This window comes from Onychostruthus taczanowskii, unplaced genomic scaffold (assembly GCF_017590055.1).
Source record: "Onychostruthus taczanowskii isolate IOZ18803 unplaced genomic scaffold, ASM1759005v1 scaffold82, whole genome shotgun sequence".
Classification (NCBI taxonomy): domain Eukaryota; kingdom Metazoa; phylum Chordata; class Aves; order Passeriformes; family Passeridae; genus Onychostruthus; species Onychostruthus taczanowskii.
In genome coordinates this window covers 4526544-4553583 of record NW_024506112.1, presented here as the reverse complement: position 1 = coordinate 4553583, position 27040 = coordinate 4526544, and the positions used below count along the sequence as shown (strand labels likewise).

Here is a 27040-nt window from a genome sequence, read left to right as displayed (position 1 = left end):
TTACATCACAATTTGAGGAAAAGGAGGTGAGAATGGAATGTATAATGTTCTCCAAGCAGAACTGTGTGCTGTGACTTGCAGAACTGGTCACAGAACTGTGACTGCATGTCTTGTTTTTCATTCCTACACAAGCCATAATTTTTTATTGTTTTTCTCAAAGGTCAGTATTTAAATGTTTAAATGCGGGCAGATTTGTTTTTTAAAAATGACCAGCACAGTGCAATGAAGTGTTTGCCTAAACAAGTATAGCAAACTAAAATTTGCAAATCTGTTTCTGAGCAATGGCTATAAACAAGAGCTATCCAATAAATTTTAAATTCTCTTTGGGGTCAAATGCTAATAGACATATTGAATTTAATACGTTACAAAACTTGATTTACCAGATTAACAATTCCAGTTGTCTTAAATTAGCAGGGCAAATTACACACTGGCAACAGTATGTTTGTGCTGTTCTTAATTTCTTTCATTATACAGAAAATGTGAATCACAAGACTGATCAAAAATGTTAATATAAAGTCATATTAGAGGTCATTAATCTCAAATAATAATTACAAAATGTAGAACTGGAATACTGCCAAGTATGTAAATCTCCTGAGATGACAAACCATAATGAAGCTCAGAAAGTTTGTGAGCAATTTACAAGGCAGAGGATCATGCCTGTGGTACAAAGATAGACACGCTGGTGATTTGGAGCAGTTTAATAGCACCCGTAATCCAAAGCTGGAACAGCAAGGTGTTCTTCAGCAATATTCTTGACTGAGATGATAAGAATGAAAATCAAATAGTTTGTAATTACACTTCCTGAACATGCTGTTCAGTACAATTAAAAGACTAAGCAGAAAATGAAGCCTACATAAGGAAGTTTCTAGGATTGGCTTAGGAGATCATAATAAGATAACTGGACTTTACAAGTACAAGGCATTGTTTACTATTTCGCTTCTAAATATCTGTATTAAAGAACCATGGCAGTCCTGCTACTGTGCTATTTTTAAAAGTAATAAAAAACCCCCACTGCTCTCCTAGTTCACTGCTGCCTATTGCCAAGCTTCATACTGAAAATGTTGTTACACAGTAAGCTTTTCTGAATATTCTGCCTTCTCCAGACCAAGAATAATTAGTATCCTAGACAGCAAGACAACTAACACTATAGCATTATAAAGAATACAAACTGAGTCCAGTGCAGTTATGTGGACATCCCCCGTGGACAGCAAAAGCCATGTTTGTCACTCTTATACGTCCCATCATTACAGAAGGGCTGTAAGTCAGGCAATCTCTTCTTGTTTCACAGAAATGAGTCCTTCCCCGTGTAGAGAACTATGTATAAACCTGCACAATTTATTACTGTGAGAAAAAGAAAAAACACCTGGCTGAGAGTGATCTGTTGGCCCATAATGCACAAAACAAAAACCCTCCAACGAACTGGAAATGCCACAGATGGTATCACCGTAAACAAAATTACTCCTCATTCTCTAGAAGTACCTAAAAGTTTGTTGTGAGGTGGGGGTCAGTTTCTTCTAGACTGCCTGCTGTGACGGAAATGGCGTTAAGGTGAGACAGAGTAGCTTCAAATTAGATATTAGAATAATTTTTTTTCAATGTTTAGGTGGTCAAGCATTGTAATAGGTTGCCCGGGAATGTGGTAGAGTCACCATTCCTGGAGATGCCAAAGGGGTGTCTGTAACTGGCGCTGGGTGATATGGTTTAGGGGCAATGCCAGGTGATAGTTGGACTTTATGATTTTAAAGGTCACTTCCAATTTTGATGATTATATGATTCTCTTTGATGAGTCTGGCCCTTGGACTGACAGTCCACGTCACCGTATCTTCCCTTTGGTGATGTTTTTTCCCCTATACTGAGACACTCGGTTTGGTATCCTCGCGTGTGCCCATCCGCCACTAAAGGAAGCGTCCAGGCCCGGTACCCTCAGACCAGGCCCGCGCTCTTCCTGGGCGAGAGCAGCGCTTTAGCTTCGTCATCCGCACGGCGGCGAACGCAGCAAACCCCATCGCTGCGGGGCTCCCGCCTTGCTCCGTGCCCAGGCGCTCCCGGGACGGCCGTGCCCGTGGGAGCGCCGCTCCTTCCCAGGCGCCGGGCGGGCCGAGCCCCGCTCAGCCCCAGGGCGCGGGGCGGCCGCTGACCCCTCCGCGGCGCTGACAGACAGCTGACGCGCGGAAGAACACCGCGCCGCCGCGTCAGCGGGCGGGCCTAGATCCGGCCGCTGCCGCCATTTCGCGGGCAGGCGGGCGGGGCGGGACCCGCCGTCAGCGGTGCGCGCCCGCCGCCGAGCCCCGGGGGCCGCCGAGCTCCGGAGCCGCCGCAACCCCCAGGAGCCGCGATCAGGAAGAGCCGCACGACAGTCCTGAGGCGGCGGCGCCCGCGGGCAGCCCCAGAACCTTCCTTCCCCTGCCCTGCCCCGCCCGTTCGCCCTTGGCCCCGCCCCTCGGCCCCGCCCCCGGGAGCCGTTGGCGGCGCGTACCGGGCCCGGCCCCGCCTCCCTCCCTCCCGCGGCGTCCGGGCCTGGCCAGCGGCGGCAGCGCGGGGCTCTCTCGCCCTTCCTCTGTCGCTCTTCCCTGGGCGGGCGACGCCTCTCGGCTCTCCCGGCACTTCGCACCCTCTCCCGGCCGTGACGGGCGGCGGCGGGCGGAGCGCTCCCCCGGCAGCCTCACGGCCCCGCTGCCCGCAGGCAGGCAGGACTTCGGCCGGCCGGCCGGTCGGGCGCCCCCCCCGGCTGTTTCCGGAGGAAGGAGAAGAGCAGCTGCCCCCTCCCCCCTCTCCGCCTTCCTCCCCGTTCTCCTCCTCCTCCTCCTCCTTCTCCTCCTCCTCCTCCCTCCCGGCCCCCCGAGCGGAGCGCGGAGTCACCGCGGCGCGTAGACGGGCCCGGCACTCGCACACACACAATGGCGCTGAAACGCATCAACAAGGTGAGTGAGCACCGCGGCTCCTCCTCCTCCACCGTACCCCCCTCCCCCTTCACCTCTTCGCCCTTCTTTTTATTGTTATTTTTTGGATGTTTTTTCTTCCCCTTCCCCCATCGCCTTCCTCCCCCCCTCCCCCCTAGAGGAGACGGGCGGGGGGGGAGAGGCGGAGGCTGAAGAGGCCGGGAAGCGGCGGCTCCTTCCGGCGGGGCAGCGGCCCGGCTGGGGCTGTGAGGCCGCTCACTCCGGGCCTGAGCTCGGAGCTCGGCCCCGGCCTCTTCCTGAGGGCGGGGGCCGGGTGGGGGGGTTGGAGAGAGGCAGCTCCCGGGGCCGCTCGGATGTCAGCACAGCCCGGGGTCGCTGCCGCTGCCCTTCCGCCGAAGCCGGCCCGGATGGCGCCGGCTCGTTGTGTGCCGAGGGGTTTCGGCGCGATGGAGGCGCTGCCCGGGGCAGCAGCCGGGCCCCTCGGCCGGGTTCTCCCCTCTGCTGTGCAACTTCTCTCCCGCATTGTAAGATGGCGGCGGGTCCGCCTGGCCCGGGCGCTTTCCGGGATCCCTCGCGCTCCGCAATAACGCGGCACGGACACACGGAGCAGCCACCGCGGCGCTGCCCTCGCTCCGCAGTCGCCCCTCTCCGCCGCCCCGGGGACCTCCGGGCACCCGGGAGTCCATCGCCCGTCCGGGAATAGCTTCCCCCCGCGCCCCGGCGGGAGCGCGCTGCGCGCCGCCGCCTCCCCCCCGTTGCACAATCGGAGCCGGGTGGAGCAACTTCGCGGCGGCTAACTCGGAAAAAATGCCGAGGTGATGATTGTTTGTTGGTTTGGTGTTTTTTTTTCTTTCTTTTTTTTTTTTTTAATTTTTCTCTTTTTTCCTTTTTTAAAATTTTTTTTTAATTTTCTTTTTTTTTTCTTGTGGCCGTGGTTGTTTTCTATTAAACCGCTCCCAGGGTAAGAAGGCGCCCGGCGTGAAGTTGCCCCTGAGTAGGTTTGGGTTTTCTCGGCAGGTTTGAGAATTGCTGGGATGTAATGGCAAAACGCGATGGGGAGCGCAGCGGCGTAACCGGGAAGTCGCTGTTGGTCTGTGCTCCTTCTCAGGCGAGCTACGTGGAGCATTTACGTGTTTCAAGAGCTCTGAGGAGTTTCTTGGTCATCTCATAGCCTGCCAAGATGACAGAACGTCAGTGTGTCCTGAAATCGGTGAATCTCAGTGCACAAAACACCTTTTGTAGACAGTGTGTAAACTTCATGCCGCCCGTTAGTCTCGCTTTAATTTCACACAGTGCCTGTGGTCATATTTTAGACAAAAAAAGCGTTTTTTATAATGTTTTTAGTGAATGGATAGTACTGTTGTTCTCGAAAATTTTAAATCCGTTCTGGATAGCTGAATGGGTTGCCTGAATTATGGTTGTGCTCTGGCAAGAATTTCAAAACAATTCCTTTTGAATCTGCCATCAAAACTTGTTCTCAGTGTTAGTGGATGATATCACTTGAGTTGAAACACAGCTAGGATACTCCCTGGTATGCTTTGTCATCAGCTCATGCTTATGAAACACGTTCGGGCGCTGCAGGTAAGAATTTATTGTCAAATGTAAACCAAGACAAACCCCCACTTATGTAGTAATCTCGTGGTCAGAACCTGGAAACGATTCAGCGTGACTCTTGAACCAGTAAGTCATCTCTGACTTCAGCGTCTTGGCCTGTTGTGTACAGGCTTGTGTTGTACTGGTCCTTAGCTCTTTTCCGCTGTGTAAGTAGCAAGGTTCTTCCTTTATCTGGTGCAAGAGTTTAGGATTGGGAAGATAGTTGGGTTAGGGTTTTTTCTTTTTGCCTTTTTTTTTTTAATGTGTGTTTGTTTGGGTTTTTTTTACCAGTTTAATCACACCACACTACAAGATACACTTCTAAATTTACATGGAGTTTGTAGTTTTGATTTTTCTATTTGCAAGCCTGGAAGGTGAACTTTCTTCATGAAATGAAACCGTTCTTTGGGCATTGCTTTCTTTACTGGTTTCCAGTACAAATGTTTACAGGGGCTGATGCTGACAAAAAAACAGCAGGGCCAGTTCTGTAATGAAATGGTTGTGAATGTAATTTTAATCCTGTCAACCAGTAAAGCCCAGGGAGAAGGCATTGTCACTGATAAGCTGGAATTCCCTGTCTTCCTACTGTAAGATCACAGATCAGACCTTGGAACTCTGCTTCCTTGTAGTTTGTCTTTGGCAGTAGATGAGAACAGGCTAAAGAGAACCCAGGACTTCAGAACATTGTAATCACCACAGCCGATTTAGTTTGTGTTACTACTTGTCAGGACTAGAATTCATTGTCTCCTGCAGCAGATGACATCCTGAATGTACCAGTGAAGATATTTTCAGTCTGTTTGGTTTACTCCCTCTTTGTGGAGTTGACGTATCAAGCAAAATAACATTCTTCATTATGTTGAGTAAACTAGACTTTGAGACTCTGTTAGTGTGTGTGTGTGTGTCTTTAATTTGAAGTCTGTTACACATTCAGAATGCAACCACTCTTAAGACATAACTGGCAAATTCTACTTCTGATTTGAAAACGAAAGTAAATGAGTATTTATTTGTAAATGAGTATTTATGAGTGTTGGGTTGTCTGCTTCTGGAACACCCTGTATAAAGCACTCCCCAAAGTGAAGTAGTTGTCAGGTACACAGCCAATCCCAGAAAGATTATTGTTATGCTGGAGTTTGTCATGGCATCGGTGCCATCTGCTCTGGGGGCAGCTTTGTTCAGTTGGCAAAACTCTGGCCTTGATGTGGCTTGCTTTGCAGTTGTTTTATGATAAAAAGCAGGTTCTTTTCCCGAAACTCTGGCCTTGATGTGGCTTGCTTTGCAGTATGATAAAAAGCAGGTTCTTTTCCCATAAAATTATGTGCTTTCTTTCCTGAGGATGAAATTTTTCCCTTTTTTCCCCCCAGAATTATCAAGAAATTCACATTGATTTATGAGCATGTATCTAAATGCTTGGTGCATGCTGTGGCACATTGTCGTGGTCTGAAGTGTCTATGGTGCCTGCTAAAAACGCATCCTGTAATTGCTGCAGCGTGCTGGAGCTTCCGCTTCAAATGATGATGATCCAGTAGCAGGGTAGCATTTATGTAGGAGCAGGGAATCAGGAATGCATAAAATTTGGAAAACTTGGAAATGTTGCATCATTGGTACACATCCATTTTATCATTGCTGTACGCATCCATTAAAGTGAGGTAATGTAAGTGGCCTAAGTGATCTTGATAGGCTAAAAATAGAATTAATACAGGAGATGTGTGCATGAAATGTCTCATCTGTATAATCCTTAAGAAAGCTTGTGCCTGCTGTGTTTTATGGCCATTTGATTAAGCACAGCACAAGCCAGCATCATTATATTGGAATAATTTATTAGAAAATCTTAAGTGGAGTTGGCATCCTGGAAGCTAAAGGCTGAAGGTGGCAAAACCATTTATTGCTATTTAAGTACAGATAGAAGGCTTCCATTGACACTGGTGGAGTGGAGACCGAATTAACTATTTTCCTGAGGCTACAGCCTCCAGCACTGTTCCTAGATGTATAATTAATTGCAGCTTTAACACCCCCTTCTCCAGATGCTCATAGTAAGAAATGCTCCTAACCCTGGAAATAAAGTATTTTCCAGAGATGAGGTGTAATGTGCCTCAGTGAGGACTGCATGGAAATCTGCATTAGTTTAACCAAAGTCGAAGAATTGGAAAGCCTGCTTATTACTTTATTTTTCTGCTGCTACTTTTTTCTTTTGAACTTGGTTTGAATTAAAAAAAAAACAATCTATGATAAAGCTGATTGGAATTAAGCTTTCCTCTCTGGATGAAACCCACAACACTTTTGCGGGCAGTCTTGGATTTTGTTTACTGGGCTTTCTCGAAGTTAGATGATTGATCTCATGCTTTGAATGAATGTGTAGAAATAAGTCTGGATTTGTGTGTTTAGGGGCTCAGAAAGTGAAGATTAGCTAGCTAATGAAATTCAGTTGATGTAAGCTTAGTTGAAATGCTTTAAACCTTTGTAAATGCTCTCTCTATGTATTGAATTACCTTTTTTACTGTAATTTCACTTAACTGTTGTGACTATCCAGGGCTAGACTAAGGCCCTGCCTTGAGAGGATAATTCAGCACAACTATCACACTCAGTGGTAAGAAGGTCACATTGAGCCAGAAGGCAGTGGTTGGTTTTTAAATCATGATAGTGCAGTAATGGAGTTCGGGAGGCCCTAGTATTGAAGAACTCAAATGTTTTCTAAGGTCAGAATAAAATATTTAGCATTTGATGAAAGCTGTCATCACTTAAATTCTGTTTAAGATTTAGCTTATCCAAAAAGAAGTGATAGTTCTGCTAATGAAATGAATATCATTAAAATGAAAATAATGTTTCTTAATTGGGTATGTTTGGTACGCTGTATTGAAGGCCAGAATTTTTTAATAAAGTATTGGATGTGTTGTAAGAACTGGTCATTTTTTTATGAAAGAGGAAAACCAAGGCTTCCTTAGCTAGGAAGTTTGGACTGCGATAACTTAAAGATTTCTCTTGTTAATTGAACACAGTGCTTGTGAAACAAGTTTCCAGTCAGCACAGAACTTTAACTGCGTGCATTGGAGTGGGGAGAGAATGGGGATTGTTATCTCACTTAAGTGATTTACAAACTTCAGAGATCAATATTCCATTAGATGGGTACTAAAAAGAGTCCTCCAGTATACAAGGATTTAGGTGAGATCATGTATACAGAGTAAAAAGGGTAGCCAGCTCTTAGGATCTTTATGATCATTTCAGCTTTTAGAGGTCTGGTTTTGAAAATAAATGTGCTTTTGCTGTTATTCCTAGTGTGGGTTTCTTCTACAGAAGGCTTGATGTGGAACTCTACAGAACAAGCTCCCTTTGACTTCCTGCCCAGTCTGTAACCAGTCCTGAGGCTTTTCTCTGAGCTCACAAATAATGGGTAAGGGAGTGGAGAAGGATGGAAACAGCTGTAAGCAGCAGCTGTTGGGTACTGAGCAGTGAATTGCCTCTCGCCAAAGGCATCTCTCTGTAACTTGTGGAGCCCTGTTCCAGCCTGGTGTTATGCCCTCCCTACCTGTGGATGTGTTCTGTGCATCCACTGGGTTGAACTGTTGGAGGAGAGAGAGGATGGAGGTTCTTAACCTTCTCTTGAGATGTCAAGTGACGGCTGGTAAGGGGGAGTGGGAAAGGGTTGAGCTTTTGTGTCATTCGGATCAGGGCATTGATACATCATCCCTGATGAGTCTTTCTGTTGCAAATATGAAGGTTTTGCCAGTTTGACTGTCTGCCCTGTGCTCTTGTGTAGGACCCTCCTCTGTGCATCAGTGCTGGCAGATGGGAACTTGTGGTGTGCACTTCGGCCTTAGGTCTGATCTCTCAGAATAACTTCTATTGATGGTTTTAGGCTGAGATGCTGTAGCTTATATTGGAAGGGCTGAGTTACAAGCCCAATTCTTTCCTGTGATTGATTCAATGTAGTAACCCGACAGTAGAATATGCAGAAAAAAAAAATAAAGCAGCACTGTGAATGTGTATCTGTGTATATATATAACTGCAGTCAGTAGTGCATTTTTAAATGTGGTTGCTTTTTGCCAAGTTGATGTTAAAGTCTTAAATTGTGTAGAGTTGCACCTGGTTGATAAAGTTCTGTAAACTTTGGAATATAAATTTAATGTCTTCAACTCTACATGAAAAATGCAGGAGATTTTAAAAAAAAAAACCCAATGAAACCAGTTTCTCTTCACCGGTCTTCTGTAGGGCACGGATCTGATTAAATTTGGTAGTTGTGTTGGGGAAGCTTTGCAAAAAAAAATAGTTAAAATTACATTCACAAGTTTAAATTGGTGTTTATGCCTTTAGTTTATGCCTTTGTAAAACACATGGATGTAGACAAAGTTTAATACTGGAAAGTAGAGCATCTCAGGATTCAGGACTGAAAGCTAAATAGATAGGGAAATTTTAACCAACAGTAAACTTCAGTATTATATTTTTTGTGTAAAGGAAGCCTTTGTTCTGAACATCATCCCTTTGAGATATGTGATACACTAGACATCTTCAAGATCTCCTGCAGTTTTTTCCATTGTAATTGTGATAGGTTTTTATTATGGTCTTAAGAAAGCAAGATGAGAGGATTGTGGACTGCTCTGCAAATGTTACAGCCCAGCAGATAGAGGTGACCAACATTTAAACCTTTCCACAAGCATCTGGACACCAGAGTTGCCAGCTGAACTAAGTGCAGCTGCTGAAGTGCTTTGGGTTTTTCTGATGCGGAAGGCAAGAAGATTGTATTAAATGTTCAGTTAACTTTATAGTGAGCTTTCTCTGTAACCTGGAGTTAGGTTGGCCAGGTGTTCATCACCTCTGTGAGCTCTTCTAAGTGTCTAATAAATACAAATAAGTGCACTGATGAAGGGCAGTACTTATCAACCTTTGTTGGCCTATTTGAGTAGTAATGCCAAAAAAATCTTAAATCAGATAAATGCAAAGTTTGTTTTTCCTTTTAGCCTTAGTTGTAATTTTTTCTTGCCTTGAATAATATAAGAGGATCTCCTGAATTACTGTTTGCCACATGAGCAAGATGCCCTTTTACTCCCCTACTTCAGGATTCAGTCTGCTCATAAAAATGCTTCGAAACTTTTTTTTAAAAAAAACTTCCCTCATTTATTTTTTAAGAATCTTCTGTACATCACTATTCTCTAGATAGCTGAGGTGGAACTCAACTGTAAGAGCAGTTGTCCTCCAGATAGTTTTGTGTTTTGTTTTGGTAGTGGTTGGTTTAGCTGTCTTGGTGTGGGTTGATTTTGTGTGTAACTGTACCTAGTCCTATAGACAGGCCCTTAGAATGATGATGAAGGCTAGTTTCAGAACTAGCAAAATATGATAGAGTAATTGTACAGTGTAGCTAAGGCACTGTGGTCAGTCCCATATAGTTGTGTCCATATACTACACCCCTATGGTATATTGTAATAACTTTCACACATATCTTTGTATTCATACAAAGTATGGACCGGTGAAAGTCAAGACAGTTTTTAAAAGGAGAGCTGATTTTCAGAGTTGGTTAGGTTCATTAATAAATTTCAGAATAATATATCAAGCTACTGCTAAACAGTGAATTCACCATGCTGATTAAAGACATGGTATTACTTGTTAGAATACTAATTTGATAACTCTGTTACACCGTCCTCATTTTTTTTTTTTTAACATGGATAATTGTTGTAGCTTTTCAGAAAGTGTAGACTGACTGATGTTGTGCCCCGTTGAGGCCACTTGTCATTTCTACAAAACCTTGTCCTGCACACTGCCAGTCTCCAAAGTTGTTGTGTAGTTTTGGCAAACTGTGGGACTCTTCTGTCACATGGAGCGTTGGGTGTACAGGTGCCACTTCTGGTTATGTGTCAAACCAGACATAAGTTACTGTACCCTCAACAAGCTGAAGGGCATCATGTTGGGAGGCTCTTGCATAATGCGGCCAGACTGCAGCATCTAAGGAATATTAAGCCAGCATTTGTGTGAAAATGTCTAGCACAATGCCCAAATTGCACTTCTGAGAGGTAGCCATCAGGACAGAGTGCTTTACTTTGAGTATAAACTTCTTTCCACCTGCATCAGTTTACATTTGTCTGTACTGAATTTCACCTGTCCCTTTGTTTCCCAGTCATTCTGTTTCATTTAGCAAGGTGCATCTTGGTGTTTCTTGTGTGGCCTTTGTTTATACCAGTTACCCTCTTCTTTGAGGGCTGCATTGTAGTCTTGGGTTACAGAACCAAAGATTACTGTGGTTCTTGCAGGAAAAAACTCTCAAGGGAAAAGCCATGCTAAGTTTCAGTGTCTGTCTGATATTCAGAAGCTTGGAAATGGCAGAATTAAAATACCCAGCTGTGACGGAATGACTTAGTAGTTAACCAGTCCTTCACTTCACACTTGCCTCTTCAAGGTACTTTAGCCACTGTGTACAGTCCTCATTCTCCACTGAGCATAGGTATGTTTTAAGAAGCTCTGCTGTTTTCAGGGTATGGTAATTGTTATAATACCTCAGATTTTGTGTGTTAAGCAGTCAGATTTTCTTCATCTTGAGTAAGACAGCTTCTGTGGTTTTGGTTACTTTAGGAGAAACAAACTGTACTTTTGGGTTCAAAGCACAGCTACAGGTGTGTAGTTGCCACCTTTTTTTAAAGTTTGTTCTGAAAGCCTTTAGGGAGTGACCAGGAAAGCAAAGTCTGTAACTGCATTCCTTTTCCACTTGGATCTGTCCAACTACTCTGCAAAACACTGGAATAAATAGACAGCCATTTTAGTTGCAGTAACTCTGAAATTTCCCAAAAACCATTACCTGCATTGTACTCCTTCCAGATTCCAGAACAGATGAGAACAGCTGTAGACAATACTCTCATTCACAAAGGGCTTGTGTACTGAAAGGTAGGTTCTTTGAAGAGATAGTAGGTAGTCACCTGAGTAGTTTATATCACAGTCCAAGTACACTGAGTGATTTAATTACAGTGGCACAGCAGTCTGGCATTTCCTTCCTTAAATGTGAGGCTTAAAACATGAATATTTCAATGTTTGTCTTTTATTATAGCACGATGGTATTACTGCTAGACACTGTACAAACAGTATGTGAGATACAGGCCGAAAAATCCAGTACTAAGGACTGAAGGGAGAACCATGAAAAATAGAAGCAGAATAACCAAAATAGGGAGAATTACAATTGTTACATTGCTAATTGTGTTTTGCGTTTCTTAAAAACCTTTCTGTGCTCATTGTCCTTGCTATTTTTACTGACTGCTTTTCATGTGTTTTCTCTGCATAGTTGGCCTTTTTTAATCAAGAGGAAGCTACATCTTTCTGTATCTTGCACTGCCATTACACGTTGCTTTTATCTATTTATTTTTCGCCAAAAGGCCAGCTTGTTTGAAACAGATAATTTTCTGCTGGTTACATTTGTTTTGTGATGTCTATTATGCCATTGCTTTCTTACTCAGCTTAGAAATCCACATTCAGTGTCCTTACAAACTGTTATTTTCTGCTTCCAGGTGTAATTAATTTCCATGCTGAGCCGAATGTTTCAAATGCAGGTGTGTGGGATGAGGCAGTAGTTCTTTGCTGCTTGACACTTTCTTAATCTTCAAACAGGCTTAAATGTTCTTCCCCTCCCTTTATAGCTGCTTCCAATCCTTCCTTCTTTTTTAAAGCTGTTTTCAGCTGTGAGCTAATGAGTAAGACTAATGCAGTGATGAATTTTTGGTTGCCTAGAGTTTGAAATATCCTGTTTGACACATCATTAGACAAGCAGTCAACTTAATGAATGTTGTTTTTTTGATTGGCCTAAGTGTTCGTTTTTCTCTTTGTCCTTTTTTGGTTGGATTGGGTTTCTTTGGGTTGGGGGGTGGGGTTTTGTGTGTGTGTGCATCGTGGGTTGTTGCTTGGGTTTTTTGTGTTGTGGTTTGTTGATTTATTTTTTTCTTCTGATTTAACTGCATATCACCTTTCATGTCCTTCAAGTTATTTTCTGGAAATTTAAGGCAAACCCCTCTAAATCAACCCCTCTATGCTTTCTTGAGTACAAACCAGAAAGCTGCAGTATGTAATTTTAACAAATACCCATGTTATGAACCAATATTAAACGTAACTGTGAATTAAGGCCTGTGGAGGACAATCTTCTGTCATTCTGGTTGGAGTGATCTTCTGTCACTGTGTTTAAGTCAGCTGTTACTATCATTAAAAGGAAGGCCTGGCTATTTCCAGCTTAAACTGAAAAAATGCAGTAGTGCCACAGGGAGTATGGAATCTGACAAATGGGAAGAAACTGGTGCAGATGCCTGCATTATTTGGTACCTTGCAAGAAGGCAGCTTGGTAGGCACCAGGCTATCATCTCTTAACAGAATTTTCTGGGACCTGAAAACTTCTGTTTCCTTGTTCATGCATATTTAGTTGAGATATCCTTTGTCAGCCTTTAAAGTTTCTTCATTCTTTATATGGCTTCTGTAATCTTTTAAATAGCTGGTAGAGAGGAGTTGTTAGAGGGAATTTTTTTTTAGCAGCTTTTCTGTCAAGAAAAGAAAGATACTTCTGGTTTTATTATAGGATCATAGTCCTGCATTTGCTCTCACATGTCAAAGTTTTGAATCCTTACTTGAAGCATAAGCCACATTTTCTATCTTAGTTGTGATCATATTGCTGCAAACCAAGCAGGTTAGTTAGCTTTTTTATTAGCATTTTTTTCTTTAAAATACTGGTTTGTGGTTTTTTGTTAGCTTTCTGATAAATGTATAGTGAAAGAGAAGGGAGGAGATAAAAAATGAGGCTGTTTCACCAGTGAAACTGAATCTTGCTAGCAACCTATTGTGAAACTGGCAGAGAACAACATGCTGAATTTGTGTTAGAGCAGATCTGTCTGTTGCAGTGGTGGGTGCTGTTGTTTTATTTCTGTTGATCCCTGGTTTCCAAAACTGTTGAAGAATTGTGCATGTATTGCTCCTTGTCTATGTTACATTGCTGTTGTCCTCTAGCAGTGGCATTGGTACTTACTCTTTTAACAGTGTTCTAGTCTGTAAAATGCTGAGTGACTAATCATCCCTGTGGAGAGGTAGGAACTATCACACTTTATATTTGGAAACTGGGACACAGAAACGGTGACATGCTGGAGCTGCACCGGAAACCTCTGGCAGTGACAGAGACTGCTGGTCATGGTTGTAGTTCAAGACTAATCCCTTCCGATAGGTGCGTGGCGTGACACTCCTCACCAAATTTGGGTTATTGTTTCTGTGTAGTCTTTCGCATTTGCTGCTTGGGAGTTTTGTTTTGGTTTTTCTTTAAAGCCACCTCTGAAGTGAAAAACTGTAACAACTGATTCCAGGAAAATGTGGGTTCTATTTTGAGGATTTTAAAGGAAATTTGGGATGTAGCTTAATACCTCTTGAGAAAGGGAAAGCACTACTGAAACCATGTTAACAAAAAGCAGCAAAGTTGGAGAAGTAGGTACGGTAGAAGGAATAGGAGAAGCGGAAAGCTCTTATATGTAAAAATATTAGATTCAGTATTTATTTGTTATAGAATCGTTACTCTTGATTGCTAAGCTGAGAAAGAAAGTAGGTTTGTATTTATATTCCTGAGTGGGAAGCTTTTTAAAAAAAAAAAAAAAGCCCCTTCCTTTCCTTGAACAAAATGCTTCAGCTGCACTCCAGATCTCACAGCCCACGTGCCTCTGCTTGTTCAATTTCCAGTTATTCCAGTTTGCCTGTTGTGTTCAGTAGAGTTGTAGCTTTCAGAAGGAGGTGCTTTTTAAAGTTACTCAGAACTTTCCACTCCCTTGTTTTAAAAAGCCTCCCCTTTTTATGTAGATGAGAAGTGTCACTCAACAGAAAGATGGAGTAGGTCTGGTGTTACTGTGATCCAGGGTTTGCTTCATGTTTGCCCAAGTTCTTCCGCAGCCCTTTGTGCTCGGCTGAAGCAAACAGCTTTACTACAGACTTGTCTGACCACAGTACCCTGAGAAGCAAATACGAGAGTGTGTGCCACCTCAGCTTTTTCTCTACAGATTCAGTGGGTGAATTACTTGCTCTGTGGGTGAAATGCCAACCAGTATATCATTTGTTCCCAGAATTATCTGTATATTGAACTGCTTTGATTAGCACAGTAAGGGTGTTTTTTTTTTTTTTACTGAGGTGTTTTAGACTAGACAAAACTTTAGTCCTTTCGTTAATGAAGGTCACTGCTACCTTGTTATCTTGAGCAGTTCAAGTAGTTAAAAGGAGTATAGACGTAAATTTTGAAATGATTGGAGCCTGGAATATTGAAACTCATTTGTTTCAGCTTTTGAATTTTTTTAGTATTACCAAAGGGTTTTTTGCACAAATGTGTCACTGGAACTTACTAAATTTAATTTATGTCTTACATCTGCAATTACTTTTCCTGGTTGAATTATTGATGTTGAATTACTAATTTTCCTGCTGTGGTAAAGTACCTATTTTTATCCTGAGTACTGAATTATTGTTTCTCTGAAGATAGTAGTACCTTTTGAAGACCTCTCTAGTCTACTGCACATATCTCTGACAGTCCACTTTATGCTAATCTTTTCTCATCCTTGTCTTCATGATACTCAGTTTTATAATTTTCATAAATGGCATGAAGAGTCTTCATAGTTCTTAGTCCCTGTGAGAGTTTAAAAAAAACCCTCGAGGATGTAAATGTACTTCTACTGTTAAATCCAGTAATGACTGTACAACTGCATTAAAATAATAGCATTTGTGTCTTTCTGCTTATTCTTTTGCTACAGCTTACTTCAAGGGACATGATATCTTTTCTCCGCTCAGATTTTGGAAATGATTGATCATTCTTAGAACTAGAAAATACATTTTGATGACAAATAAGCCTGATTAACAAAACCTCCTGTATTTGTTAAACAGAAGAAAAAATGCCCTGAAAATTTAAAAAACCCCTTTCTGTCAGAAGCTTCTTCTACATTTATTGTTTGCCTTTACATGGATAACATAAATCTAAGTTAGCAAATTTTTCTGGAGGATAATGAACAACATTAACTTCTAAGAAGTGATACTAAATGGCAGAAAGAAATCTGTCATCAGGCCCCCAGTAATATTTGGAGAGTATAGCAGATACTAAATGGCAGAAAGAAATCTGTCATCAGGCCCCCCAGTAATATTTGAAGAGTATAGCAAAATGCATTCTAAATGCATGTACTGTGATGATCTGGAAAGAGCTGTTTCCCACACTTGTACGAACAGCAGCAGTGAAATGAGCTGTGCTATTATTAACTTCATTGTGCCGTTGCTTATCAAAACTGATACGGTTTCATTTTGTACAACAGACTGATGCCAGTGCAAAATGGAAATGTGAACTGGAAAATTCATCAGAATTAATACGGGTAGAGAGGGGAAACTTGGGGATTAAATTTTCTTGGTGTTTGGAGGGAAGAGGATTGTTTTGGGCTTTGGGTGATGTGATTTTGTTGTTTGGTGGGGGATGGTTGGTTGTTTGGTTGGTTGTGATTGGGGGTTTTTTTAGTGTCTGGACTTGCACATGTTGAAGTGGTGTTATTCTTTCTGTGTTTGCAGGAGCTATCATCTTACCAAAGAACAAGGTGTTTTATGTTACAAGAAACATAAGTTGGGCTTTTTTTCCTTATTTTGTGTTGGCTTATACTGAGTAAATTTTTATGGAATGCAGAATTTGTGAAACTTAAAGGGTGTCCATTAGGATATTCCCAGGCAGGAGTTAGCTGTCTGGTCCAAATATGCATAGGTGTATGTATGCCTGGCTTCCTCAAATGTCTGACAAAGTTCTTGGTTGAATGGCTTGTACAGGCTTCCAGGGGAAAAAAAAAACAAAACAAATGAGCTGTGCTATTATTAACTTCATTGTGCCGTTGCTTATCAAAACTGATACGGTTTCATTTTGTACAACAGACTGATGCCAGTGCAAAATGGAAATGTGAACTGGAAAATTCATCAGAATTAATACGGGTAGAGAGGGGAAACTTGGGGATTAAATTTTCTTGGTGTTTGGAGGGAAGAGGATTGTTTTGGGCTTTGGGTGATGTGATTTTGTTGTTTGGTGGGGGATGGTTGGTTGTTTGGTTGGTTGTGATTGGGGGTTTTTTTAGTGTCTGGACTTGCACATGTTGAAGTGGTGTTATTCTTTCTGTGTTTGCAGGAGCTATCATCTTACCAAAGAACAAGGTGTTTTATGTTACAAGAAACATAAGTTGGGCTTTTTTTCCTTATTTTGTGTTGGCTTATACTGAGTAAATTTTTATGGAATGCAGAATTTGTGAAACTTAAAGGGTGTCCATTAGGATATTCCCAGGCAGGAGTTAGCTGTCTGGTCCAAATATGCATAGGTGTATGTATGCCTGGCTTCCTCAAATGTCTGACAAAGTTCTTGGTTGAATGGCTTGTACAGGCTTCCAGGGAAAAAAAAACAACTTGTGTGAAACTGTTAATGTATGAAAGAGGGGCTGAATATTTTGCCTTTTTTCAAGACTTTCTGGGTAACTTGACAAGTGCAGATTTATCTATCGAAGCTCTTGAAGCCCTTTTTAGAGTCAAGGGAGAGCAGGGGAGAAAGAAGGCGGTTGTTGCATGCTTTAACTGGAAGTGTAAATTTAATTCTAAGACACTGTCCAAACAAATGACTTGTGGAGCATTAAAACAATTTAATGGATAGCTTTTTTTTGTTTTCTCACGGCAGTACTGTTACTGCACAAGGAATCCTCCATCTGAAATGTCTGTTTCCATTCCTCTGTAGTGGGGGAGGGAGAGAAGTGTTTCTGCAGTTAAGTAATTTTTAATTTTAAAGGCATAATTGTCTTAAATGCAAAGTTTAAAATAAATACAGATATTTTGCCTGATTACAGCACTTGTGAGCCTCTTGAATTTTCCTGTCTGTTTTGATCTTTGTCAGGTAGATCCCTGATTCAGGTAGTGGATAAAGTGAAACCAAGTTTGTGGGGTTTTTTTCTTGCCGTTCTTAGTTCTAATGTCAGATGTTACATACAGAGTGCTTCCTGTTTCATGAAGACTCATCAACAGGTTTCTCTCCTTCCACTTCAGGCTTCTCTAGACTGAGTCCTTGTAAATCTCAATCAAAAAGTAATTAAACTTTGCCAGTTCAAGGCTGTGTCCTTCTTCCTTCAGCTGGAGTGTTTTCACAGTAGTGACATACATGAATTGGGAAAGGCATAGTCATTGTAGTCATAGGTGGCTTTGGTGCTCCTTTGTTATAAACATTTTTGATACTGATATAGTGGTTCTTAGAGTTGTTAATGGCACATTCTTCTGTGTTTGTATATGGAAAAACTGTTTAAGGGTTTTGCTAGGCATGAAGTGAAAATTACTATTTTTGTTTGGTTTTGTTTTCTTAAAGGAACTTAGTGACTTAGCCCGTGATCCTCCAGCACAGTGTTCAGCAGGTCCCGTTGGAGATGACAGTAAGTGACTTTAAGTTTTATGTTTTGTTCTGCTGACTCAAAGCATATCATGCCTAGATAATAATGCGGAGTTTTTCTTTTGTAGTGTTTCATTGGCAAGCCACAATTATGGGACCCGTAAGTATTCCGATTCTTGTGATGTAATATTAAATGAGTAGTTCTTACTGAGGAGAAAACTCTGGGGTTTTGGTTTACTTTTGTTAGCTTCTCTTATCTGACTTTAGTTCTAGAGGTCTTCATTACAGTAAAGGAAAATGAGGGAGGGGAAAAAAACCATCAGTTATTTTGTTGTTACGGTGTTTTTACGAGGATGTGTATTTCAGCTGAAATAATCTCTAGAGCAATGTAGAAACTTTGTTTGCATTTAACTTTTTCTAAAGTTTTAATCTAGCATGAACTTTGTAGTAGGACCTGGTACTACTGTCAGGAATTAGTTGGGATGTTTTTGTGTGGATCTTAGAAGGGAATCCATATTTGCTCTGGTGTAATGCTGAGATCTTGAATACTTGAAAGAATAGAAGAGGGAATAATCACTGAAATGTGAGGTTTCAGTTATGACAGGAAAAAAAAGTCAGTGTTGAATGTTCAGTAAGCATCTGAAACCTGAATGGGACTTTTTCCTCATTAAGGAAGCCAAATGTTTGCTTTTGTTGAAAGCATCCTGGAAGCAGTTCATATCTGGAGTCTTCTGGTTACCGGTATTTAAAAGTCAAAACCTGTAATTTGTGAAGACAAGCCTTTGGTGAGGCTACAAAGTAGGCATTAAATATCAGTGATGCTGAATTACCCTGGCTGTATATATAGCTACAAGTGTGTTATGAGGAGGTGGCTATTAGAGGTTTGCTGGACTGAAAAATGTCTCTTCATCCCAAAGTACCTGCTCATCATTGATTGTAACTAGGTACCTCAAAAAGATAGAATTGTTCAATAGCTATATTCATACTTACATGGCAAGGAGTGTTGTGCACCACACTGGATATGATGATTCTGTGTGCCTGGTGTCTGCGTGGTCACGAGGTATTAAGCACTGGTTGAATTTAAATTGGGATTGTTATTTTTAGTTTTCCCTTGTGGTTTAATAATGTACAGCTCCTTTTTTCACCGTGTGGTTTTCGTGGTGTCAGAAGGTCTGCGTTCCTGTTTCCAGATCGGGCAGTATCCTGACAGAAGTGCCAGTGTGGTGTTAGTAGTTCTGGTGCTGCCTTTAATAACAGACAGGGATTGAAGAACCAGTAGTCTGGTCTTCACCTCTGCAATAGGATATTGTGATTTTCCTGAACAGGTGTGTGAGAGTGTGCTTTAGTTTAACACATTTTAAAGAGGAGTTTCTGTAATTGATAAAATGTATCCCCAGAATATGTACAGCCAAAGGGTTGGTATTTTTTGGCTCCTTAAGGCCTCATATGATATGTATTGACCAAATAGAAGAAGTTACATCTTGATCACTAGATTTCATCAGAGACAGGATAGGGTGTAATCTACATGTTGAGGGTTTGAGTCCCCTGTCTTGTGGTCCAGATTTTCATTCTCTGGTATTTAAGTTATACATAGTTATTTCGTTACACTGGTGAAATGTTTTTGCAGTTAAGAGGAGAATTCAATTTACAAATAATGCAGAAGTGTACTGTGTATTCCTCAAATTAATTTTCCCTAGCCCTGAGTCCAGAATTAACAGCAAAGTATTCTTCAGGTTAAACAATGAAGTTGTTAGCTCTGTTTCAGAAATTTAGTTCTAATTCTGAGTTAAAAACCTTTTTGCTTCTTTCTTCTTGTAACTACTAACTTACACAATCCCCATTTAGTCACTCCAGTTTTTCCTTCTAACTATCATCTTTTTTACTTCCACATGTTGCTTTACTGCTTATAGTTGACACTTGAATGGGTTATCCCAGTAATTCTTTCCTTGGAGCAGGGAAATGTGAAATACTCTCTCATAGTAGATTGCAGTGTATTTCTAATACAGAATGAGAGGAAAAATTCACTCAAATGATGATTATTCTTTTGTCTGTTTGGTTGTGCTGGTAGGATGGGTGAGACTTTTGTTGGGGTCTTTTGGGGGTTTTTTTCAAGGAACAGGGATCTAGCTGTGTACTCACAGGTTTTCTGCAGGGCTGAAACTAAGGACAGAATTTAGGAGAGAATGAGAGTCCATGGCCACTCTAAACTTGGGTGGTCACAACAAGTAAGCACCAAACACAGAACTGGAGTTTTTTGAATCTGATGGGACCCCCACTCTGTTAACATTTCTTCTTGGCGCTGTCTTAGAAGCATTTGAATCCTTCTGCCCTGTAGTCCTGAGTGGATTGTCAGAGCTGCTGGGTTTTATGATGCATTAGCTTGGAGAGATCCACACAGAAAGTGACGTGTCTATGTTCTGTATTACTTAGCTTAGGAAGTAAGAATTGAATTTTAATTATGTCTCACTTGTATTGGTGGGTTAAACATTTTCGGTTAAACTAATTTCCATTTATTTAAAAACAAGATCTTCAGTGATACTTAGTCCTAAAGATGATAATAGGAGAATTTGTTTGCTTTGACAGAACGACAGTCCATATCAGGGTGGTGTATTCTTCTTGACAATTCACTTTCCCACAGACTACCCATTCAAACCACCTAAGGTAAGTATTGCTGTGTCATTTGTGAAATTAGTGCTTTTTAAAGAACTGAGTACAGGACAGAAATTGCCAGCCTCTGTATTGTAGTATTGTCAAGTTCTCATTTCTTTTCAGGCATTCTTACCATCTATTAGATGTGTGGGTCCCATTCTGATTACCAGAGGAATTGGGTGTGTTAGCATATTCTTTATGAGTAAATCCATATGTGCAAATTCCAAATGTCTTAAAATACTTGGGTTAATTTCTGGTTTTCTGAATTGATAGGAAAACTTCATTAGCTTTGTGTTACTATAATAGAATTCTTGCTGAGGGGACTGTCAAGTATTAATGTAGCTGTTTGGATTGGTCTGTAGGAATGTGACACTGTGGGTAGGGATTTACTTGCTGAGTGCCTGAAATCAAGTGAAGGGGTTATTTGTTAAGCGTTTGGCAGTAACTGCAAAATAGGCTCTTTTTTGGTAGCTTTATCAGCCACTAGCTTGGTCTTCCAATTTTCAGTCAATATGAAGGCCTACCCTTGGAGTCACGCAGTGCTGGAAGTTCCTTAGCTGTGTGGCAGCAGTGTTACTGTTGTTTAGGCACTGCTGTTGGGTGTCTTCATCAAAGGCAGCTGGGATTAAAACACTCATACATGCCCTCTCTCTGTTGGAAGTAGTGCCTGGTAGTGGGAGACTCTGAGCTTGTGGCTTGGGTGCATTTTCCTGAATTTGATGCAGTTTAACTGCTTAATCCTTTTCTTTTAGAGTAAATGGAATTGACTGATAGCTTGACTGAGCAAAATGGGTGCAGTTGTTGTCATAGTCCCAAATGCACTCTTCATTTCTTTGTTTTTTGTTGCAGGTTGCATTTACAACAAGAATCTATCATCCAAATATTAACAGTAATGGCAGCATTTGTCTTGATATTCTAAGATCACAGTGGTCTCCTGCTTTAACTATTTCTAAAGGTAACTTTTCTGAAGGAGAAATTTTTCCATCTTGTGCTGAATACTGTACTTTTAGCTTTGATTGTGTTAAGTTCTTACCCATCTCTTTAATTTTCCCTTAACTTACCTTCCTCATTCAAGCTTATGTTTTGCCAGTTTGATGATACTGCATTTTAATGGAATTTTTTTTCTAGCACTTTCTCCTATGTGGCTGTTTAAGGCCTTGTCTGGCCATGTACTTGCTTCAGTATTCCCAGCAGAGTTTACCAGCTTGGGCCCAGAGGAATTTGCTGGTATTTGGATTGAACTAGGCCTGTGTTGGGGTGTTCAAGCTAAGGCTAAGAAACGGCTTGTTTGGAGCTGCCCATGTAGATACACGTGCATATTGAATGAAAGATCAATTTCAAGTCAGTTTTTAATATTGAAATTTGCATAATTTTTCATCCTGCCTAGAGTTACATGCATAGTTCTATTGGCATATCTGTGGTAGATGAATAAATCTGTTGTTACTGATACTGCTTTCTACCACGGTGCAGTGGCATTGCATTGCATTACTTAATGAACTAAGTTTACTGATCCTACTCCATGATAAATTGATGTTGTGTTGCAAGAGAAGATTTGTGGCTTTCCTCATTTTACTACATAAATAATAGATAATTCTCAAATATTTTCATGATGATCTAATTGTTTTGCCTCAAAGCCACTGGTCACTGTGGCTTCAAAAGATCCCTCAAAGTGCCCTTTTGTCTATAGAACTTGTAATTCCTGTCTGTCCAAACAGTCAGTTTGTTATTTGAATGTGGATTCCCTACATTTTAATGCTTCACTGTTTTCTTCTAAAGTTTTTCTGAGAGTAGATTATGAAGTCCTCATAGTTGCCTACAACAGTGTTACTGAGTTTTTACAACATATATGTAGTTTTATCAGTGCAGACCAGGATATTCTTCCCTTATGTACAAGAAATACAGAATTCAGTCTGATTTAAAAACTAAAAACTTAAATTTGAGGATTTTCTACTTTTAGTGATAAGAACCATGGATATGCTGTTCATCAGAGTACATAATGTGCTTTTGTTGGCTGCCATGTTGCATCATAGTGCTGGGGACAACAGTGCTGTTCTCATGTGTGTACTGACAGCTGTAAGTATTGGGAAATAGGAAGGAAATAGTTCTTAGAAACCTTTAAGTTAGTCTGGGCTTTTTACTTAAGAATGAGTTATGAATTTATATTGGCTGTTTATCTGGAAAACACTTTCTAGGTTGTGTCCTGTGGCAACATTGTGGTAATATAAAGATCAGTGCTCCACTGTTTCTGAGATTGCCATTCCTCTTTCGCTATTGAGATTGCTTTTTTTTTTTTTTACAGTTCTCTTATCCATTTGTTCACTGTTATGTGATCCAAATCCAGATGACCCACTAGTGCCAGAGATTGCACGTATCTATAAAACAGACAGAGACAAGTAAGTAGAGAATTGTGCAAGACTGGTGTTTTAACAGACTGTAAGAGTTCATTGTCAGACAGCAGTTGTGTTCATTGAGCCTTTTGTGAAGGTCTGAGATGGAGAAAACTTGTGTGTCAAAGAAGTGAGTAGCGCATAATTTAAAAACAAAGGAGCTTAGCATCTTTGAAGTTTATGGGTGAAAGAGACTTACCTTTTTCTCACGTGTGTGGAAGTATTTTACAGTATATATATATTGCCTTTTTTTTTGCTTAACCTGCATAAATCTAGTTAGAACTTCCTAATGAGGAAAAGGCAGCTTTTTGTTGTTTTCATGTCTTCGCTAGGCAGCAGCTTGGCCTTAAATTTTGGTTCTTCCCTTGAAAATGGGCAGCAGAACTTTCTTCCCCATCTGTGTTGTAGCAACTTTATTTTCCTTAGGTATCTTTAACATTTTGCACAGATAGAATTATATGAAGCAGATTTTGGGGGTTTTATATATATTAATGCTAAATATATTTATCCAATTAGGTACAATAGGTTAGCAAGAGAGTGGACAGAGAAATACGCTATGCTGTAGGGTAAGACTGTTTGCAAATTATGGTGCATTTAACAAAATGGAAATCTGTCAGCACTTGGGTGCTGCATGCTCTAAGGCACTGGATTAACTAACAGATAACGGATGCACCAGTTACTGAACGTGGAAATTTAACAGCTTGATCTGTGGTTAGTGTGTAATGTATTGGCTAGTCATTATTTCTCACAGATACTACTCTTGCATGGTCAAAAAAAAAAAGTTAGTATGAAGTAATTACTGAGTTCTGAGCCACGTTGTCAGTTTGTTCTGGTAAGTATTTCACCCAGATTTTGTCAGAATTTGGTTCAGAGTGATGCGAGACCTCATATATCGACATGAGTGAATTCAGACAATCCAAATTTCAGTTATCTTTAATCAGCTGTGTCTGTCTTCCACATATAAACTCGGAAATGTATGGGAATTATGATCTGCTTGTTATTAACTTCTTACTGACAAGCATGGAGTTAACTAATTGTCATTTCAGTTCCTGTGGAAGTAGTGTACTTTAAATAGTCTTAAAATTTTGAACAGTATATTTGTGTGAAAAGAATATTCAGTGTAATGAAATGCTAGTGTTGTTTTTCTTTAAAATTGGAAATTTGACATTTTGTATCCAGTGACATTATTAACCAAATAATCTTTACTTACAGCATGGGATACATAATGTAATCTTAAGCTAAGAACAATATTCAAATGAAATACTTGCCTTATTTATTCCATTCCAGATAGTCTCTGTTTCTTTTCTTTCAGTCATTTTTTTTCATAACAGACTTCTAGCAAATTTGCTTGTCTTGACTTCAAGCCTTTTCCTAAAAACTAGAGAATATCTATCCTAATTGGTGTAGGGAGGGAATTGTTCTGTTTTTTGAGTTCAAGTATGTCTTGGTGCAGAAAGAGACTTATCACATTGTAAAGAGAACAGAGAGATGGGAATAAAATAATTCAATCATAAACTGTTTGGGAAATTGTCATTTTCATGCTGATGTTAATTCAATTCCTGGTTTTGTCTGCAGGTACAACAGAATATCTCGGGAATGGACTCAGAAGTATGCCATGTGATGCTACCTTAAAGTCAGAATAACCTGCATTATAGCTGGAATAAACTTTAAATTACTGTTCCTTTTTTGATTTTCTTATCCGGCTGCTCCCCTATCAGACCTCATCTTTTTTATTTTTTTGTTTACCTCCTTCCATTCATGCACATGCTCATCTGAGAAGACTTTAGTTCTTCCAGCTTTGGACAATAACTGCTTTTAGAATCTGTAAAGTAGTTACACAAGAACAATTGCCCAAGATTCAGAATTTTTTTTTAATGGAGCATGTGTATTATGTGGCCAATGTCTTCATTCTAACTTGGTTATGAGATTAAAAACTAAATAAACATTCCTCACTGCTCTAACAGATACTGAAGATACCACCAGAAGGGGGGAGGGGAGATGGATGTTCAGTTTTCTCCCATCAAAGAAGTAACATTGCTGTAGCAACATCCATCTTGTTCCAAACCTTCCAGTGTTAGAGAACTGAGGTTTTATTATATATTTTTGCTCATAACTGATGTGTCTGGAGAATTGGTACTGAATCTATAGCATCAGCAGAACAGAAAATGTGATGTATCTTATGCATGTCAATAAAGGAATGACCAGTTCTTGTTTTACAGAGAATGGAAATTGGAAGTCAAACATCCCTTGTATTCCAGAATAGGGTTTAAGAACATTTTTGTAATTCATTTAAATTTTGTTAGGAGGCTTGGAGCTATTAGTTAATCTGTCTTCCAAAACACTGTTTAATATAGCACTGAATAAATGATGCAAGTTGTCAATGGATGAGTGATCAACTAATAGCTCTACTAGTAATTGATTTATTTTCTTCAATAAAGTTGCATAAACCAATGAGTTAGCTGCCTGGATTAATCAATATGGGAAACAAAATCTTTTGTAAAAGCAAAGCTGGTTTTTGTATATACTGTTGGCATTTGCCTCGTTGTTTAACATCAAATAATGATGTAAAGTTCAATAGAGTGACTCTTCTGCCATTTTCAGTTCTAATGCTCAGTCTGTTGCAGGTTGGCACATTGCTCGGCCTGGTGGATGCAGAATTAATAAGCTAACATAGTCGTGTAGCCGTAGTAGGGGGCTGCACTTGGTGCTGGGAGCCCAGCGTTCAAGGATGGACTTGGGACCCAGCAGATCTGAAGTGGTGTATTGTGGAGATACTTCCTGATGCACCTGTGTTTGCTGACTGAGAACCTTTTTCTTCAACTTGTACACTTGACAACTGAAAGATCTTAATGTGGGGGTAATGATGAGGCAAAAAAATTATAAAATAAAGTACTGTTTTGATGTGGGAATTGTCATGAGGCTGTGTTGAAGTGACTTTACTATGTGGGATGTTCGTTACCATTGAAAAGGACTTGTTCAGCCATGCTGCCATTTACATTGATGACTATTTTAATGCAACAGACACTTTCTTCATGTCAGGTGACTAAACGTGAATAAAGACTCATTGCTATTGGATTTTTGTTCTACAAGAAACATTGTCTTGTGCCATTAGTTTATCTTTCAGCAACAAGGGCATTATTAAACATCTGACTCTTTCCTCCCCTCTTCATATTTTTCCTTGTTTAATTTTTTGGTCTCCATTCTTAACATCCATAGCTTCATTTTCTCTAGTCTTGTACTATCACTTTATTGTGCATCTGTGACTTCTCACTGGCACCACTTTTGCACTGCTTATAGTTATGTACATTCTGATTCCTTGTCCCCACATGGATGTGGAAAGCTAGATGTAAAATAAATGTTAAACCTTAATTTTTATAAAAATTTGAACATGTAGTTTGGACATGGTTTGTTCTGGTTCTAAACTGTGAGATTGAACTTGAAATGTTCAAGTTCAGTTGGCTTGGAATTTAGAAACCTGGGCTCTCTTTAGCAGTACATGCTTCAATGATGACTTTCTGAAATCTCTTGGTGAAGTTGCAGTTCATTTCTGCTAACCAGCTTACATAATTTTGCTGGAAAATTGGAATACAGATGCCAGTAGCATTACAACTGAGTTAAAAGTTTGTATTTTAAGCTTTAAAATGTGCTGGTCTCAATTTTTTTTTTTATGCTTAGCTTAATTTGATGCTTATTACTTTGTCCTGGGAGTCACAGCCACTGAAATCACTTACATGATCAACTAGGAAGATGCTTTGTGAGGTGTAAGGCAGCGGGTGTTAGAGAACACAAGGAGGTGTGCATTATGAAGGGTCAGGGAAGAAGGAAATACTAAAAGATTACATGGAAGATAGAAGTCTTGTTTGGACCAGTACCTGTTTATTTTTTGCATCTGTCATGTTCCCAAGGTAATAATTTTTAGTAATTAACAAATGTATACTTTGATGAAAGAATGAGGGTGGATTGTAGAAGTTCTAGATGTATGCTGAAGGTCCAAAGTGGGAAATGGGAGGTGTTTTGTCCTTAAAGCAGACTCAGTCCTGTCTGGTGCAGGCTTCTTGTACAAAAGTTACATTTGGGCTTCCTCTTCAAGCAGGGGGGCAAGGGGAGGAGCTGGGAGATGGGAGCTAATACGGACATGGTGAAGAAGAATTCTAAGACTTAGCAAA

The 27040-nt window shown here is 40.5% G+C and overlaps 1 protein-coding gene across 6 annotated transcripts; it reads left to right on the top strand.

Moving 5' to 3' along the window:
- Positions 1–2783: 2783 nt before the first annotated feature.
- UBE2D3 (ubiquitin conjugating enzyme E2 D3) lies at positions 2784–25967 on the top strand. 6 transcript variants are annotated; one of them, XM_041424538.1, is made up of 9 exons: positions 2786–2921; positions 3918–4090; positions 17818–17881; positions 17967–17998; positions 20422–20499; positions 21337–21442; positions 22787–22880; positions 23391–23440; positions 24450–25967. In XM_041424538.1, coding segments are annotated over exons 3-8 (360 nt in total). In that variant the 5' UTR covers positions 2786–2921; positions 3918–4090; positions 17818–17880; the 3' UTR covers position 23440; positions 24450–25967. The 6 variants fall into 6 exon arrangements, with proteins under 6 accessions (XP_041280470.1, XP_041280471.1, XP_041280472.1 ...); XM_041424533.1 differs by having other exon boundaries at positions 3918–4110; XM_041424536.1 differs by lacking the exon at positions 3918–4090 and having other exon boundaries at positions 2784–2921.
- Positions 25968–27040: the final 1073 nt, after the last annotated feature.